This window comes from Heterocephalus glaber, unplaced genomic scaffold (genome assembly GCF_053883595.1).
Source record: "Heterocephalus glaber isolate CG9 unplaced genomic scaffold, H.glaber_assembly_v1.0 deba00001447, whole genome shotgun sequence".
In the NCBI taxonomy this organism is placed as follows: domain Eukaryota; kingdom Metazoa; phylum Chordata; class Mammalia; order Rodentia; family Bathyergidae; genus Heterocephalus; species Heterocephalus glaber.
In genome coordinates, this window is record NW_028258299.1 from 1,071,290 (window position 1) to 1,089,401 (window position 18,112).

The window sequence follows — 18,112 nt, forward strand, 5'->3', positions numbered from 1 at the left end:
CGCTGGGAGGACGGTCCGCCAACGGCCGCGGCGTCCTCGCCGGAAGCGGAAATGGTTGGAGCTCTGGATCCCGCCCCACGGCCATCTTGGAGGCCGGAGGCGGTGCCGCTGGACGCAGCGGAAGTTCCCGTGCAGCTTCCCGGAGCCCAAGCCGAGCGCCGGCGGCCGCCCTGCCCGCCGCCCCTCTTCTGCGGCCGTGAGGGAGACCGCGGCTCGGCTGCAGCGGAGTTGCGAGGTGCCAGGGACAGGATTGGGGCGGGGCCGGCCGGACCGTGTCGCCCCCGCCTCCCTCCGGCTGTCAAGGCCGCGGCGGGCGCGTCCGTCAGGACTGGGAGTCCGGGTGGGGGGGCCGGAGAGGTGGAGAGAGTCAGTAGGGCCACGAGGGCACAACTGGGCCCCGGAAGGGGACACGGGACCGCGTTGCGGCCGGCGGACCGCGGGAAGGGACGCGGGCTCAGTAGTGGGGCCCGGGCGAGCCGGACACAGGACAGGGGTGGCGATGGGAGCCGAGCCCTGGCAGGGGACGGTACTGACCGCGATGGGGACGGCCGGCCCCGGAGACCCGTGGCCCTGCCGCAGGCGGTTTCTCACCCCACCTGGCGGGCGCTGGGCACGGTGGCCGGGGCTGCCCGCCAGGCTCAGGAGTTGGGGTGCGTCTGTGTGGGGCGTCTTATTGCCGCCCATCATACCTTTAGGGCTCATCTGTAGGATTTAGTATTAAGCCTGAAGACTGAGACTTCACTGAGTGAGCTGAAGGGGAGTAGTTACTTGGCTTAAGATTATACCCTGATAATATTCCAAATTAAGGCAGTAAAATCAGTTCTCTAGGCTCATTTTTTATTATTGGCTTCCTGGCCAGGATGTCTTAGGGTTGTCCTGCACCGTTGTGTCCTTAGTTGGGGTGAGTTTCACCTCGAAACAAGATGGAAGCCCCCATAAGTGAAAACAGGGTCCTCAGCGATTGAGACTTGGCTCATCAAATCCTGATGTGTGTTGGTGTGACTGTAATATGGGTACAGTGTGCAAAGGCCAGGTGGAATCTACAACACTCACACCCATCAGAGGGAGGAACCCAGGGTGGAGCTTGGCCTTGGGAGGAGCCGAGGTAGGACCTGCTGGGCATTTTGGAGGGGACAGCACCGGAAACTCGTGTGGTGCACAGATGCGGGCCGTTCCTGGGCCAGGAAGCATTGGCCCCAGATACTGGCACAGGGCCTCCTCTGTGCTGTGTGTGCTGCATTTCTGGTGTAGGACTGACTGATGGATCACAGAAGCAACAAGTGAGCTCTCTAAAGAGACACAGGTTTTTTAATAGTTTCCAGCCTGGTACTCATGGTGTCTGCCTAGAGTAGTTTTATCTTGCTTTGTTTACTTTGTGATTGAACATAAAGCAGTTACATTCAACAGATTTCAGATTGACTGGCTGCCTGCTCCAGTAGCGCACACTTTGAAATGACAAGGCCCAGCTGGGAGCCAGACAAGGGCCTCCCTCAAGGAGCTTGTATTCCATAGACGGAAATTGAGAAGAAAACCAGGAAAGTATCAGAAAATAATTGTTATACAAAATAAAAACAGAGTGATGTGACATAAGACTGGTGTCAGTTTGGACTGCAATGGAGGGTTTCTGAGGAGGTTTGGAGGTAGAACAGCTGGTAAGAAGGCTGCCCTAATCCAGAATAAGTATGACATGTCTAAGGGGCCAGTGCATTCACGCTGTACACACATACACGTATGTGGTGAGTACAGCGTGGGTCAAACTATACTCAACCAATAAGATTACAAGTACAGCTGCTTAGCTAATATTGATCCAGTAGGAAGCGGGTCATGTAGCGAGGGTCCATGGAAAAGAACAAAGGCATTTTTGAGAAAGGGATGGATCTGGATGCTCTGGTCACTCACCTCGCTGACTGATGCTTATCTGGACTTCCTGGACCAGAGGATACCAGTTATAGGATAATTTTAAGTTACTGTTATCCCTTAGGGGAGGCATGTAGGCCTGGTCTTTGCATCTTTAAACTTGAGACTTGGTCTTCAGATGTGCCTCCAGCCACAATTCTGATGTCTGTTTTTTGTTATTGTTGACTTTCTTGCAGGCCTACCCCCTCTGTGACTATATATTAATTTCTGTCTAACTTAGCTGCTGTATTATTGGTGCCAGGCTCTGCAGGATCATCACCACAGGCTGCCATTTGCTCTTAGAAGAACTCTGAGGAAGGCACTGCCGGTGCAGTTGTCCTGTTTCCTACATCAGAACCCCATTGTTACACAGCCGTTGTTACAGAGTGAGCTCGGCTCAGACCGATAGAAATTGCAGAACCGGTATCTAAAGCAGGTGGTTGGACTCCAAAGTTCATTTTCTTAATCATGCTGCAATGTCTCTTGTGTCACTGGTGCTGAGTTCACTCAGATGTAGAGCAGGGTCCTAGTGTGGATGTCAGGGAAGCAGAGGGTGGCTAGTGCGTCTTTGGAGGTTTTCCACACAGCAGTCTGGAGAGCGTTAACAGCTCAGCTTAGAGTACATACTTCAGTGGGACAGCCAGGTATTTTCTTTTTGATACTACTTTTGTCACCTCGATTCAAGCACAAGTGCTTCAGTGATAAACATTTTGGGCAGAGTAAAAGAAGAAGCAAGCACTGTATGATGAAGAACATGACTGGAGTAGCTTCCTGCAGAACCTGCTTACCCTAAATAAGGTGGCCGTTCTCGGCAGTGCACTCTGGTGTGGCCTGTATTTCAATGTGGAATTCCCCCCGTTAGGGGTAGAAGGCAGCTCCTGAAGTGGGCGGAGGACCTGGTGCGGGCTTAGTTGTGTGTCTGGGCACATGCTCGGGACCTGGGGAATGTGCTGTGGAGCTGTCCACATGTCTGGCTGCAGACTTGTGTTGTGGCCTGTGGAGCTGGGGAGATGGTGACATTTAAGTTGGGACTGAGACCCAAGGCCATGTCCAGTGGCCTGCTGACTTCCCCTAGGGGGAGGGGGGTTCCCAGTGCTCGGTGAGAGGTGTGCTGGAGGCGCTGGACTCGGCAGGTGTGGCTGCTGGTTCCTGCCTGCTGTTGGTAGGCCTCCTGCTGGAATGGCTCTCTAGCCTCTAGCATCTGTAAGCGGGAGGAGGGAGGCCAGCCTCCAGGCTGCTGTGGAATGAAGCCTGGGCCTGCGTGTCTGCTGCCTAAGAGAGCCTCGTGTTTCGGTGAGGGAGACACCTGGCTCTGTGGCCTCACCGTACTGAGAACAGTGGACTTAAACCAGACCTACTCTGGAGCCTCTCCTCTTCACCACCTATCCTGGAGCAGAGGAGGTCTGGACAGGTGCCCTTGGCATCGCTCACTCCTGGCTTAGGGGCCCACAAGTGTCTTCAAAGTAGGACAGGCAGCAGACGTCCCTGTCATTCTGCAGTGCTTTTGGAGGAAAGCTGAGGCCCGAGTTCATGCATGGTGAGGAGCTGGTGTCAGCCTGGGTCCTGGCTCTGCGCCTCAGTCGCACGCTGTTGAGACCGGCTCCCTTGTGAAGTAGGGATAATGATATTCCTTCTCTTGCCACCCAGAACCAAGTGGGGCAATGCATGACCTTTGGCATCTGGGTCCTCACAGGTGAATTCCGTCTGGGGCCAGAGCTGCGTGTTGAAATAGGAGCAGGTAGGGTTATCTCCAGTGTCAAGATAAGAAACTGGGACTCGGCTAGATGGGCTACCTGGACATCTTCCTGTCACCAAGGACTGACCAGGACAGGGCAAGGGGAAGATGGGGGCTGGCATCCCCATCCCAGAAGAGGCACCTGGAGGGGGGTATCAGCGAGCAGAGCTCCTGCTGGTGCGAGGTGGATGGTGCTGCCCTGCATGGGTAACCACGGTGCTTGAAGTGGAAGCAAAAGTCCACCCGGTGCTGCCTGGCGTCACCTTGCTCCCTCCTTCCCCTCCACTGAAGTCTGTTCCCTATGTGGTTAATTCATGGTAAAAACACAGACAGTCTGAGTAAAATACTGAGCATTGCAGAAACTGGCTTGATAGACTGGTCGATAAAGGGGGGAAAGTTCACATCCTGAATGGTTGCTATTTGATTTGAAGGCGTCTTGTGTTTCTCTCAGTTGCAGAATGTCTGAAGGGGACAGCGTTGGAGATTCTGTCCATGGGAAGCCATCAGTGGTGTACAGATTTTTCACACGCCTGGGACAGGTTGGTGGGTTTGTGGGCGATTAGTGTAACTATTTAGAGAAGCAGTTGTCAGCTCCCAACACACCTTCCTGATGGGCTTGGGTCTCCTGCGCTGCCATCTGTGCTCTTGGAAGGAGGTCGTTCCTGAGAAGCCTGCACCGTGTTCTCCACAGAGGCCACGCAGAGAAGAGTCTTGCTCTAAGGTCACACATGTTCTTGGCCACATGTGTGTTTTTAGCCTTTAAAAGTGTAAAACTCCTCCTTAGCAGTGGCGGTGCAGACAGGCAGCTGTGTCCCTCCTGCCCTGTCTCCAGTCCACCCTCCCTTCCCTCTTGGGCTCCTGCACAGGGTGAGCACACACTGAGGGGAGAGGCTGTGGCCCTGGCCAGGGAGATGCAGACCACTGCTCCTGGGCGGTGTCTGGAGCTGGACACCGTGTGCTTAGACTCACTCAGCAAGCAGCTGCAGGCACTGATGTTCTGGCTTAGTTTATTGACTTATTTATATTTTTATTTTGCTCTTTGTGGTCCTGGGGATCAAACCCAGAACGTTCACACTGAATGACACCCTCAGCCCTTATTTTTTATTTTGAAACAGGGTCTCACTAATTGGCCCATGTGGTATTTAAACTTGCAATCCTTTTGCCTCAGCCTCCCAAGTGCTACAGTTATAGGGCATGTGGCACCTGGAATTTTTTTTTTTTTTTTTAAGACAGGGTCTTACTGTGTAGCCCAGGCTAGCCTTGGACTGGTGATTCTCCTGCCTCATCTTCCTGAGTGTTGGGATTACAGGCGAAAAATTTATCAGATTTTTAAATTGAAAAGTAGCATATGGCAAGCTATAACAATATTGAAGCTGAGTATTGAGTATATCTATTCTCATGTATTTTATAACTGAAAATTTTCATCATGAAATTTAAAGATTAAGGTTCACAATCAAAATGTAAAACGTGCACATGCATAGGTATAAATGTGTGTGTATTAAAATGCTAAGGACTCCCTCAGTGAGTCTGTGGCACATGCCGTGTGCAGGCCCTGGCTGCTGGGTCCTGTGCGCATGGGACGGGACCTGTACTGGGCTTGCGGGGAGCAGAGGGTTGGGGGCCGGTGGGGGCACAGGTTTGGCTGGAGAACATCATTGCCATGGTGACCTGGAGACTCAGGCCTCTACTTTTGAATCCCTAAGACCAGTGGTGCGAACCCTTGGCATATGTGCCACAGCAGGCTGTTTGCAGCTCTGAAATACCGTCTTCTCTCATTGATAGTTTGCAGCACTTTTGCTGAAGAGATGAACCTGGCTCAGGAAGCATTGCAAATACATTCTGGATTAGTTGGAGCCATTGTTTTTTGCCAATATATGTAACCTCTTGCTGTTCTAATCAGCTCTTTTTAAAATCAGAAACCATAGCAAAAGTGTATTTTGTATCAAAGCTATGCAGTGGGAGTTCCTGAGTGACTTCACATTTCCAACTCCTTTTCTCTTTAGATTTATCAGTCCTGGCTGGACAAGTCCACACCTTACACAGCTGTGCGGTGGGTCGTGACACTGGGCCTGAGCTTCATCTACATGATTAGAGTTTACCTGTTGCAGGTAGGTCTGGGCTGAAATGAGCTCTGTGCCTCAGGCTCTGAGTGCAGTGCTGGTTGGGATGTTGCTGGTGCGATTTATTTTGAAGAAAATGATGTATAATAAACACTTTTCAGGTTGCCAAGTGTAAGAAAAATTTCAGTGAGTGTTTTTTTTTTTTTTTTTAGTACCGGGGATCGAACTTGGGTCTTTGGACTTGCAGGGGAGGTGGCAGAACCACTGAACTAAATCCCTGGCCCACAGCGAGTGTCTCTTCAAAGAGGCTTGTTTGCGATTCTTCCTGAGATTGTCATCTTCTCTGACAAGGGTTTCCAGCGAGCCCAGGCCAGTCTTGACCTAAGCCTGTGCCCTGACCTGGTTACAGGCCTCTGGCCCTCTGAGCCCTCTGTGTGCCTCCCGGGGCAGAGGCCCCATCCCAGATGACATGAGTCAGTGACCTTGGGGCTCCATGCGTGACACTGGTGTTTACGGGTTCAGTGGTGTGGGCTGCATCTGCTGAGGCAGAGAAGCGTGCGCAGTGCCAGCATGGTCACTGGGCGCTTATGAGGTCTCTAGGCCCTGCTTGTGACACCACTAGGACAGGCAACACCTGCTCAGGCTGTTGCTTGGGACGTGTCATTTCCTAGGGAGCACCTGGGGTCTGGGGGCACCCTGCAGGTCCAGGGTGGGGGGTAGGCAAGAAGTCTTGCCTGGAGTATTTGCTCCCCCGGGGCCGTGGAAGGTACATTCTCGTTTAAAGCTCCTGTTTAGGGCTGGGGATTTAGCTCAGTGGTTTCGCCGCCTGCTGTGCAAATGCAAGGACCCGAGTTCGATCCCCGGTACAAAAAATAAATAAAAATAAAAAAATAAAGCTCCTGTTTGGCTTCCTGGTGTTTTCCAAGATGTAGGAGGCCATCGGTCCATGGAGTGACAGGTTTATTGACTGGACAGTTGAGCCAGTGTATGTGGAACTCAGACTAAACACAGAGGCTTGTTTCATGCTTGTGTCTGGCTTATTCCTGCCTGCAGACCCAGCACTGGTTCAGCGTGCAGGTGATGGCTGCTTGGCAGCTTATTGTGGCACGGACACAATCTGTACAAGGTGTCTGAGATTAATGTTGATTTCGTTTTGTAAGTTGGAACTTGGTCCGTTTGCTAATGGGAAGACTGGCTGAGCAACTTCAAGTCAGGGGTGTGGCGGGGCGGGTGTGACGTGCAGTTTCACTCTCCTGAGCCAGGCTTGCCCTACAGCTTGAAGACACGTGTGTGTTAGTTAATGTTTCACATCAGGTTTTAGTGGCCTGGCTTGAAAACTTTTTAGGCAGGAAGAATCTCGTTTGTATGAGCAAGCACAGACTTGAAGAGTGACAGTGCACTTGCAGGGTGCAGGGGACACTGGGCCCTGCATTCTCCTGGGCAGTGAGCAACACTCCACGCTGGCCTGGCGGTGGGAGTTGTCCCTGAAGACACCCAGCCACTGAGTCTATAGTAACAGCCTCGATTCTGCTTTGATTTTATGGGGAGTGCTGGCCCCTAGTAGGCTGGGGGCGCCGAGGGACAGTGCCCCCAGGTATACTGCACCCAGCCCCGAGGTGTAGGTTTGCTTGTGGTTTGGAGAGCAGCTGGCTCCACTGCCTGCTGGCCAGGAGCCTGGGCGTTTGCCCAACTGAACTCAGAGGAGTTTGCTGCTGTGCTGTGAGCTGTCACTGTGGTACCAAGACGCACAGAGTGAGCGGTCACTGTGGGTTTGCCTGTGTCTGTGCTTGTGGAAGTCACAGCCTCCCCACCAAGAGTGAGCTGTGTGCTCTTTGGCTCACCCGTGCGTCCCTGCCTGGTGTGGCCTGGACAACCTCAGGCTGGTGCTCACCATGCTGTGCCTCTTCTCTTCCAGGGCTGGTACATCGTGACCTACGCCCTGGGGATCTACCACCTCAACCTCTTCATAGCGTTCCTCTCTCCCAAAGTGGACCCCTCCCTGATGGAAGACTCAGGTACCGCCATTCAACCCTCATGGCACCTCCAGGGCTGTTCATCCTGTGTGCAGATGAAGAAACTGAGGCATGTGGGGCTCTATGCCTATCCACGGTCCCACCACAGATGATGGGATGAATGGCTGAGATCTGTGCCCAAGCCTGCATCTTTTGTGTCGCAGGCAGACAGCCTGTCCTGGTGGCACTCCAGAGTCACCCACCAGACTTGCTGTCCCACAACCAGAGGTTTGCACACACTGCCCACCATGGCCAGCACAGGCTCCGAGTTCTTGGGAGTTGAGATGTTGGTGTTTGTGTGCTGTGGGCCCCATCTGGGCCAGCCGAGATGCAAGTGAGGAGTGGAGTGGCCCGGCCCGGCCCGGCCCGGCCCCGCCCCTGCTGCTGAGCCCTCTGTTATGGGTGGTGCTGTTTCTAAACAGTTTTCACATGGATGAGCACAAACCCGTGATTTTCTCTGTAGACCAGTTAGTGAAAACAGCAAAGGAAAGGCCTCTTCCATGGAAGGTCGCTCTCTGAGGGAGACTGGAAAATAACCAAGGGACTCTTTCTGTTGGCCTCAGTTTCTCCGTCTGTAGCTGGGCGTGGCCAGGTGAGCTGAGCTTCCAGCTCGTGCTGTGGGCGGGGACCCAGCACTGCCCTGTGGGAACGTAATCATGCATCTGGCTTTCTTTTGAGCCTGTGGGGCACAGTGGATGAGAGATCTGTGCAGCTAAATTCTTTTTACACATTTAAAAGGTACAAGACTTAGAAAATCTTGTAAAGCACTGAGCTGATTTGCAGACTGGCCGCAGACCCGTTTATGTGCGGTGAGGGACACAGGCCCGTCCTCAGAAGCTCCAGGACACTGACGACCGTGGTAGAGTGGAGGTAAGAGTGAGCGCTGTTTCTCTGATTGGTACCTTGCCTTGCAGACGACGGCCCTTCGTTACCAACCAAACAGAACGAGGAGTTTCGCCCTTTCATTCGAAGGCTTCCAGAGTTTAAATTTTGGTGAGCTAATTCTTTTTCTTTTTGAGCTAATTTTTTTTTATTAAACTTCTAAAAAAGTTTTCAATCTTTATCTGACACTTAGTAATTGTGCATGTTTATGGGGCACAGTGTGGCTTCCAGTACATGTGAACAGTGTGTCATGAGCAGGTCAGGCAAGTGGCACGTCTGTCACTGCACACCATTCCTTTGTGCTGGGGACGTGCAGGTCCTCTCTGTCAGCAATCTCAATATGCATGGTGACTGTTGCCGGCACAGTTACCCTCCTGTGCTACGGGACATCAGAAGTCATTCCTCCTGTGTGGCCATGCCTGAACTTTTTAAAGGCACTTGCAGAAGGTACCTGTTCTCAGTCAGGTGTGGAGACCGGAGAACAGACTGAATTTTTGTTCTAGTCAGTGAGCAATCTAGACTTGTTAAAGAAGACAGAGTTTTGTTTGCTTTGTTTTCCTGTGACATCCATTCACCCAGAGGACACTGGGCTGGGGCTGGGGCAGACTGCGGGCTCAGAGAGACTCTGAGCTTCAGGAGAGCACATGCTGGGGTTTGGGCAGGAGGGTTTCAACCTCTTGCAAGCCTCAGGAAGGTAGGTGTAGGCAGCCTCCATGGGCGGCAGAGGTAGACCAGCTTTCTGGCCAGGCCCTTGTGGAGAGGCCCTGAGCAAAGGTGTCAGGGGTCTGTGCAGGGCCCAACCTTGGGGGCTCCGGGCCTCCTGCAGACCAGGAGGACACAGGGTGAGAACAGGGACAGCTCCTCAGAGCCCAGTCAGGGCCAGGGGCTCCATACCATGCCGTCTTGTCTGTCTCTGGGACATGGGAGGGGCAGTCTTGGCGGAGTTCATGAACTGAGCAGACTGGGTTCTTGAAGCCTTCAGGCTGTAACACTGGTGCCTGCGGGAGAGAGTAGGGGGTGCCGGAGTGGTGGGTGCGTTCTGTGGAGAGCAGAGCTGGGGGTCCAGGTGGAGGTGGGAGCCTGGCTGGAGGGTGGCGGTGGTGGGGTGGGGCCTGGCTGGAAGGCTCTGCTTTCTCCTCTGAAGCCAGTGTGAGGCCAGGGGTCCGGGCTTTGGTCCAGGCACGCTGGGCTTCAGCATGGGCGTCTGTTCTTTGTGGGCTGGAGAGAACGTAGCTTTCACGGGGCTCAGGGAACCGCAGCGTTGTGGTTAACCAGAGCTCGGGTGAAGAACACGCGTAGACCCCATGCTGTTCCAGTCAGGTGCAGCTCCTGCAGATGCTTTTTTGTGGTGGCCGGAGGTGGTCGCTAGGAGCCTAGTGCCAGCCACAGGCGATGGCACTAACTTCTCCCCTGCTTTAAGGCATGCAGCTACAAAGGGCATCCTCGTGGCTATGGTCTGCACCTTCTTTGAGGCTTTCAACGTCCCGGTGTTCTGGCCGATCCTGGTGATGTACTTCATCATGCTTTTCTGTATCACAATGAAGAGGCAAATAAAGGTAAAGACAGCACTGCTTCGTGGTTGGGGCGACAGTTACTGCCCTGCTGGGGACAGCTGGTAGGGAGCAGGGCCTTGTGTGTGGTGAGGACTAGGCGCTGTCTCCTGCCAGGGCTGGTGGAGCACGGTGCATTTCCACTTGGGGAGCCCCTAGGCTCGGGCAGCTGGTGGGAGTTGGCGGGGATGCCCTGGGCCAAAGCGCCTTGGTGCTCTTCCTGGTTGAGCTCAGGGTCCGTTCCACTGAGACCTTGCCTTGGCCAGGACTGTGGAGCGCAGCTGCACACCTGCCTTGGGGGCCCAGCCACAGCCCCTCCCGGCCATTCCTGCACAGTGTTTCTGGAGTGGATCCCAGGGCCCAGCAGATCAGAGGGCTGCTGTATTAGTAGGGAGCTAGGAAGCATGTCAGCATGGGCATCTTTTTTCTGTTTTGAGACGGTCTCACTATGTAGCCCAGGCTGGCCCCGAACTCAGTTATCCTCCTGCCTCAGCCTCCTGAGTACTGAGATTACAGGCTTGCACCATGTTGCCCAGCTCAAACCCACTGGCATCCTGATGTTGACTGTGCGATACGTGGAAGAAATGGAGCCAGTGCCTTTGGGTGTTCACATTTAGGAAAACTGGGGTGGATCACCATCCATTTAGAAGTAACTGGACTTCGTTTGTTTCCCTAGCACATGATTAAATACCGGTACATACCATTCACACACGGGAAGAGGAGATACAAAGGGAAGGAGGACGTGGGCAAGACGTTTGCTAGTTAGAAGCTGGACTGAATCTCACGTATTCAAGACCGGTTTTGAGCCATTGTAACAATGCCTTTTTCTTCACATAAAGCAGTTGATTACAAGGGAGTCGAATTTTCTTTTTAAAAAGAAGCCTCAATGATTTGTAACTGAAATATCAGGTTCTTGAAGAAACTGGCATTTAAACCAAATTGCATTGATTTCCTCTTCAGTGATGTCCACATGTTTCCCAATGTACGGAATCGTAGCAAACTGCGGGCTGGGGGGCTGGGGGGGAGGTGGTCTGCAGGGTGATGGCGGGAGGGAGGGCAGGAGCCAGGCCGCCTTCCTGCCACCCGAGGTCCCTCCTGCGGGCTGAAGGATGGAGCCAGCCCGGCCAGTGTGGGAGAGGCGTGAGGCTGAAAAGGTGGACCACATGGCCCGAGGTTCTCATGCCAGTTTCCAAACTGGATCTCGCTGGAGATGTCTCATGTTGGCCTCTACCATGACGACTTGGAACTGTTCTTAACTACCCTGCTTCTGAGGGCCTGAAATTATAAATATATATGTTCTATTTTAATTGTTTGAGATTATTTTGACACATTTCTAAAGTTTGTTTTTGATTAATTTAAATTTGTTCTCATGCAGCAGCCCCTGTTAAAGAAAGACCAGACCTGGTCAATGCAGACCAGGCCTGCGGGTTTATCTGGCTTTTCATTTTCTCTGGGGGGGAGACAGAACCTACTGCATGTCAGCTTTTTGATGTGATAAACATTTTACTAATCGACTTTTTAATTCCAACTTTATTAAAGACAATGTCCCCTTCCTTGTGTAGTCTTCATCTTAAACACGAGCCACTGACCCCAAGCCCAGCGTCTTTGGCCTCCCTTGCAGGTGAACCATTCTGGCGGCACGACAGCGCCCACCACAGGTGTGGGCACCAAGGTGCAGCCTGGTGTCCCCTGCAGCCCCCGCCGGTTCAGATGCCCAGGTAGTTTTCGACGCTCAGTGTCAGTTGTCTGTATTTTCTTCTGCTGAATTGTGTACATCAGGACTTGAGCTCCTTTGAGAGGCCATGTTCACGCCGATTGTATACCTGCTCCACCATTTCACATGATGTTCTCAGTACTCCTGTTAGATGTCCAAGTGTCTGGGATTCTCAAACTCTGGACCTCCTTGCTTCTGTTTCCCTGGTTGGCACTGAGGCCTCAGCTTTGACAGGCAATGGTGTGACTCAAGGGGTAGCAAGAGACAGCTTGTGGAGCTGTGTCCAGCTCTGCAGGACCTCCTTCCTGTGGGGACTGGGAGGCCTGGGCCACCCATGGGCGTGGCCCTGCTAGCCCGAACTCCGAGGTCCTCCAATGGGGGAGTGTGACACCCCAGAGGTCTGCATCTTATGCAACCCTCCTGGGTGGGTCAGTCTTCTGTGGACTGAGGCCAAGCTGTCTCCAGCATGTTAATTTTTAAAACCTGGAAATACTGAGCAAGGCGGGAAGCAGGCTGAAGACAGCTGAGGAGGTGCCGGCCACAGCAGCGACCTTGGGCAAGCAGGCTGCCCGCCCACGTGCCCCCAGGAGAGGCCCTGGCTCACCTGCCCATCCCAAGGTGCCTGCAGTTAGGTGTTGGAAACAGCTTCTCACCTGAGGCGGCTCTGCCTGCCCAGCGGAAGGAAGCCCCTTCCAGTTTGTGTTAGGGCCAAGACAACTCCCCCTTTCTTAAAGCAGGAATCAGAACACATATTGCAAGTGTGCCAAACATCTTAAGAGGTGCTGACCCTGGCTGGTGCGTGGGCACCTGGAGGTGCCTGTCCGGCCGGGCACTGGCTCTGCCATGCTCCGCCCAGTGTGGTGTGTGTGTCTGGTCTGCAGTGAATAAAGCTCTTTCTGGCTAACTTCTGCAACTTGGCTCGGGGAAGGGGTGTCCTGAGCAGCATGCCACGCCCACTGGGATCTCAGGCCCTGTCCCAACTAGGTTCTGAAGGCTATGGGACAGGGCTCTGCTAGCTTCATCTTTCTGTCCTCTGCCCAGGAATCTGGCCCAGCAGCCTGGGTGAGGGTATTACAATTTCTGTGCAACTGGCTAATCCTGAGGACAAACTGCTTTCTCCATCCACTCCCTGAAGCCCACCTAGCGTGGCTCAGCGGTAGTGCCGCAGGTAGACCAGCTTCTGGGGAGGGAACTTCTCCCTGCACAGGGGGCACTCCGTCTGTGGAGAGAGGGATGCTCATGCGTGGCCCGCCGGCCGGCCCTGTGCTCCCACCTGCCCCTGCCCATCACCCTCCACCTGTGCCTCACAGCACTTGGGGCTGTTTCCCACCACTCTGGACTGGGAGGCGGCCTTTGCCAGGGCATCAGAGGCGAAGAGGCTCAGGTGCTGGGCATGTGGCAGGGCTGGCTTGGGACAGCTGTGCCAGCATCCAGGGGCCCCAGCTCCACCCTCAATGCCTGGCAGCCTCAGGCATGGGGCCTCCCTATAAGGCTTCTGGCACCTGGGCCCTGCCCTGTCTGCCCAGCAAGCCTGTGGGCAACTGAGGCACCCTGGGCCTCGTCGGTGGGATGTGAATCCGGCCAGAGCTGCTGAGAGCTCCTCCCGGAGCCTTCTACCAGGTCCCCCTCCCGGATGGACTCTGTGCTGCCTGCTGGGCACAAGACTTCTCTGTGCTCATGAAAGAGCACATGCTCTCCACTCATGCCGCCCTGGGCCCTGCCGCGTCTATCAGGAGGGCTTTTGGAAGGGCCAACATTGTCTTGTGGTGCCTGTGACCAGGTCAGCTGCAGCCCCGGCTCCTGGCCAGGCATCTCCCCTGGGCACACCCCCTGCCACCTGTCCTGCTGGGAAGAGGGTCTGGTGCCATGTGTGCACATGCATCGGGGCTGCCAAGTGTGGGGACTCATGCTGGAATGCCTGACTTCCCTGGACACAGGAATGGGGTTCGGGGTTCCTACCCGGGCCACGCACCTTGGTGTTGCACCACTCGGTGATGCACTCCCAGCAGAAGAGGTGGCCGCAGGGCGTGGCCGTCGAGTGCCTGCGGTCCTCCAGGCACAGGGTGCAGAGTGGGGCTCTGGGCGCAGCTCGGTCTTCCAGGGAGGTCCTGCGGAAGGGAGGGTGGGGACACAGGTGAGGGCACCGCCCACCATGCTGACCAGTGTGGAGGGTGCCCCAGACCCTGTGCACCTGTGGTGAGACAGGATGCGGTGCAGCCGCCACTCCTTGCGGGCTCGCTGCCTCTGCTGGAAGGTGTACAGCTGCAGTGCCACAGAGAGCGCCAGGTGCAGCAGGGAGAGCAGCCCGAGCAGCCGGTAGCCAGCACGCGCCTTCAGGTCCTCTCTGGGCAGATGGCAGATGCGGAGCTGTGGAAGCAGGTGGCCCAGCAGCTGTCAGGATCCTGAGTTGACCTGGCCTCCCCTCCCGTCAGTACCGGGAACGTCCGAAGGACAAGACTAGGTGGAGGACGGGTATCCTTGGCACAGGCCTGAGCTGCGAGCCCGGGTGGGCCAGGGTAGTAGGTGAGGCTGTAGGGCCCACCTCAGAGAGAACCTCGCACAGCAGTGGGAGGAGCACTGGTGTGTGGGGAGGTGCTGCTCACCAGCTGCCCAGCTGTAGGACAGGATGCTCCCCTCTTAGCAGGCGCACGGCCCCTCCCAGGACACTGTCCAAGTCTCCCACGGCTGACAGTCCGAGTAACTTCTGGCCACATCACTGGGGAGATTGCCAACTCTTGTCCCCTACTTCCCATGTCCCGTCCCACTGGCCCCTGGAGAGGACTCTGTGCCCACCCCAACTCCTGTGAGGGTGACAGTGACCCCTGACGAAGAACTGCTTGGCATCAGGTACCCCAAAAGTCTGGGCACACCCAGGACTGACACCTGACGTGGCTCCGTGATGGGGGTGGCCTGCTTGCTGGGGAAGGGGCAGGCCCTTCTGAAAGAAGCCACACAGAAAGGCAGGTGGGGGGGACCAGACTCTGGGAAGCAAGGAATCAGATGGGAAGTGGTGGACACTGTCTGAGGAGGAAGGTGGCCTGGCCAGCATGAACAGGGAGGTCCAGGAGGGATGCTAGCAAGTGGCAAGGAGGCCACAGTCACCGTGGGTCCCTGTTGGAAGTATCCCTGGCCCGAGAGCCTGCTTCTCAGTGGGGCTGCCAGATGGTGGTGGGGGGACAAAGGGGCCAGGAGCCAGCTGGAGTGCATGTTCAACTTGGCCACCCTGGGGCCATCTGCTTGTAGACCAAGGCCCAAGGCCCCATGGTCAGTGGCCCTGGCCGCCCCACACATGCTGGCAGCAGGAGAGGACTTGGTCCGCCCTTGGCACTGACGAGCTCTGCCTGACCTGGGTCTTTGGAAAAATGAACTGGGCTAGACCTGGTGTTTTCCAGGTAGTGGGTTTTGCTTCCAGCCCCAAAACAGAACACTTGGTTGTGATTATGCTGCAGCATGGCCCTGAGGAGCCAAGGTGCAGAGAGGCATGCAGATCAGGCAGCAGCCCCTTGACACAGCTACTTACGTAAGTGACCCCCGAAAGCCTCTTAGCCAGGTGATAGAAAACACCATGGATGTAAAACCAGGCAACGTGGAGCCGATGGAGGCAGGCAAGGCCCTGCCTGAGGACGAAGGTCGCCCGCTGCAGTGTCTTCCTCTGCTGCTCGGTCAGGGAGGCCGTGTGGCGACGCACCCAGCGCCGTGTCCCCGACCAGCCCCGTCTGCTGGGCACCAGGCTGCTCTGCAAGGCCCGGGCTCCATCGCTGTCGGCCTGCAGCTCTTGCTCCAGTGGCAGCAGGGCCTTGTCCAGCAGGTAGGGCAGGACTGCATGGAGTGTGACCAGCACGCTGCGGCGGAGCCTGGAGGGCACGCGCTGCTGGGAAGGGTCTACCTGGACGATGCCCACGTACTCCTCCCCGAGTGTCTGGTAGCCTAGGAGGGTGAGGATGGTGTACTTGGGTGAGGGCCTGACTCCCAGGGCCAGCGTGCCTCCCTCGGCTTCTGTACCAAGCACTAGTTCCATGTGTCACTCTGGCCCAGGCCAACATGCCCATGGGCTTGCTGTGACCTCAGCCAGGGTCACACAGCTGCCACTCCAGCTGCTCCCAGTTCCCATGATCCGGCCTGTGCTTCCCTCCCCACCCTCGTTCCCACTCTTCACTCTGTGCTTCTCTTCCCCTTTTCCTGTCCCTCCTCTCCCTAGCCCCTGCTCAGGCCATTGGATCAGGCTCATGGCTCCCCACTTCTACACGCACTGGTGCAACCACAATTTATGGCCTAGGCGGAACAGGTCTGTTCCCAAGAGCAGGCTTCCAGCTCAGCTGCCTACCAGGTATCGCCCTGGGGATTTAGATAAACACTTGGAAACTTGCCCTGTGGAGAGTGAGGTTCCAGCCCTAACCCTAATCCCAGAAAGCCAGCTTTCCTGCTTCCTGTCCCGGCTGAAGGAGATGCTGCCTGCTTGCTCCTGACACTTCCCCAGGTGCCTCACCACAACCTGCCGCAGTCCTCCATGGCTACCTTGCCTGCCTCCACCTCTGCCGCTGTGGTCTGGTCACAGCTGGCCTCTGGCCTCACCCCTGCCCATGCCCTCACGATACTGGATGCCTTACAAGGAAAACCAAAGGCTGACCAGGCCCACAAATCCCTCGGGTGCTCCCAGCCTACTGAGGGGGCCTCCCTCTCAGAGGTTTAGCTCCAGCTGCTTCAGCTCCTCTGCCTGTCTGGAAAGTGCTCCCCCAGACCTGGCCTTCGTCCCGAAAGTGCTCAGTACCTCCCAGGATGCAGCACAACACAGGCACCCAGTGCTTATCCTCTGCTTTCCACCAGCCAGTGCTCCACAGTGTGGTGACCCCTCCAGGGACCCCTTCTACAGGACTGGGTGAACTGAGCGGGTGTTCAGAGATCCCTGCGGGGCGCTGGGCCAGAATCGCAATCCTGAGGCCCTCCCTGTTAGCTCTATCCTAAGGAACAACCATCAACGTTGGCCCCTCACTGTCCCAGCAGCGTGTCACTGCTATCACCCCTCGAATGGGTGAGCACTGTGACATGCCTGTGCCACCAAGAGCGGTCGAGAGAAATGGGTTTTAAAGAAGTCCCTAGGTCTCCAGGGACACAAAAAAAGGATGAAAGGACAGGCCCTGGGCTGGAAAATGCTCTGGGCAGTGTCTTCGGCAGCTACTCCTCTCGCCCCATCCCGTCCTTCCCTGAGGCCATGGGCACTGGTTCCAGGAGCTCCTCCCTCTGCCTGGCAGCCCCAGCTCCTGCCCCGCCCTCTGACTTGGATGGGTCTGCCAGGGACTACCTGCCAGCGTGGTGAGGCCAAAGTAGGCTACATCTGAGAGCAATTCAATCTCTTTCCTCCACTCCAGCCATTTCTTGGCACCTGGGAGGAGAAACACATGTTACTCCTAGGAAGGGGTGGGGGCCGCCTAAAGGTGATGGGCAGCCAGCCCTCTTCGCGCAAGTCTAAGGCCCCCTTCCACGAGGTGCTGACAGCCGTCAACCACTTGTCTCCCAGGCTCCCTTGCAGTCCACTCAGCAGGCTCTGCCCTGCCTCCCTTTCTACCTGCCTACGCCACTGGCCGACTCCCGAGGACCCCCACTCTGCCTCCCAGCAACTGCTCTGGAGCCTACAGGCCACGGGAAAAACAGGGCAGGCTGGAGACCACCTGTCCAGCATCAAATCTGCCATACAATCCCCTGGCTGTGGGATCTCTCTGGACTCTCCACTTGCACACCTGTAAGAAAAGGGATTACGGGACGTCCCACAGCGGAGCCTTTAAGGGATCACACGAAGGTATGCTTGGACAGCCCGAGAACAGTGCCTGGCAGAGTAGGTGCGAAGTGTCTGCGAAATACAGCACGCAGACATCTGCTCTGACCGTCACTCTCCCAACTGCCTACAGCCTAGCGCCCGCGGCCTCCAGACGCCCAAGCTCGACGCAGGGCCACGGCGTGGCGGCGCCGGCGTCTCGCTCCAGTCCGGGGGAGACGGACTGGGCCTGCCCGCGCCGGGTCGCTGGTGTGGAAGCACCGCCCGCTTCCGGGACGCCCACCTGCCAGGCTGTGCAGGGCACCGCCCGCCGCGCTCCGCAGCCCGCCGCGGTAGTACTCGTCCTTCTGCGCCGCGCGGATCACCTCCGGAGGGCCGGCGGACCAAGCCATGACCGCACCGTCCGCGTCCGGAGCCCACCGGTGCGGCTGCGCGGTAATGACGCGCGACGTGGCTCGGAGTGCGGCGCAGGCCTCGCGCGTCACGCGGAAGG

At 56.1% G+C, this 18,112-nt stretch overlaps 2 protein-coding genes across 7 annotated transcripts; one reads left to right on the forward strand and one right to left on the reverse strand.

Annotated features, from left to right (window-relative positions):
• The first annotated feature begins 78 nt into the window (after positions 1–78).
• Positions 79–11,688, forward strand: Rer1 (retention in endoplasmic reticulum sorting receptor 1). 4 transcript variants are annotated; one of them, XM_013065112.3, is made up of 8 exons: positions 79–235; positions 3,544–3,634; positions 4,083–4,170; positions 5,635–5,739; positions 7,607–7,706; positions 8,618–8,696; positions 10,006–10,141; positions 10,812–11,688. In XM_013065112.3, exons 3-8 carry the CDS (start codon positions 4,090–4,092, stop codon positions 10,899–10,901), a joined length of 591 nt encoding a protein of 196 aa, XP_012920566.1. In that variant the 5' UTR covers positions 79–235; positions 3,544–3,634; positions 4,083–4,089; the 3' UTR covers positions 10,902–11,688.
• Positions 11,474–18,071, reverse strand: Pex10 (peroxisomal biogenesis factor 10). 3 transcript variants are annotated; one of them, XM_004863796.4, is made up of 6 exons: positions 17,903–18,071; positions 17,149–17,229; positions 15,370–15,776; positions 14,041–14,216; positions 13,822–13,957; positions 11,648–13,068 (listed from the first exon to the last, which is right to left on the reverse strand). In XM_004863796.4, exons 1-6 carry the CDS (start codon positions 18,009–18,011, stop codon positions 13,000–13,002), a joined length of 978 nt encoding a protein of 325 aa, XP_004863853.1. In that variant the 5' UTR covers positions 18,012–18,071; the 3' UTR covers positions 11,648–12,999.
• Between the last annotated feature and the right edge of the window lie 41 nt (positions 18,072–18,112).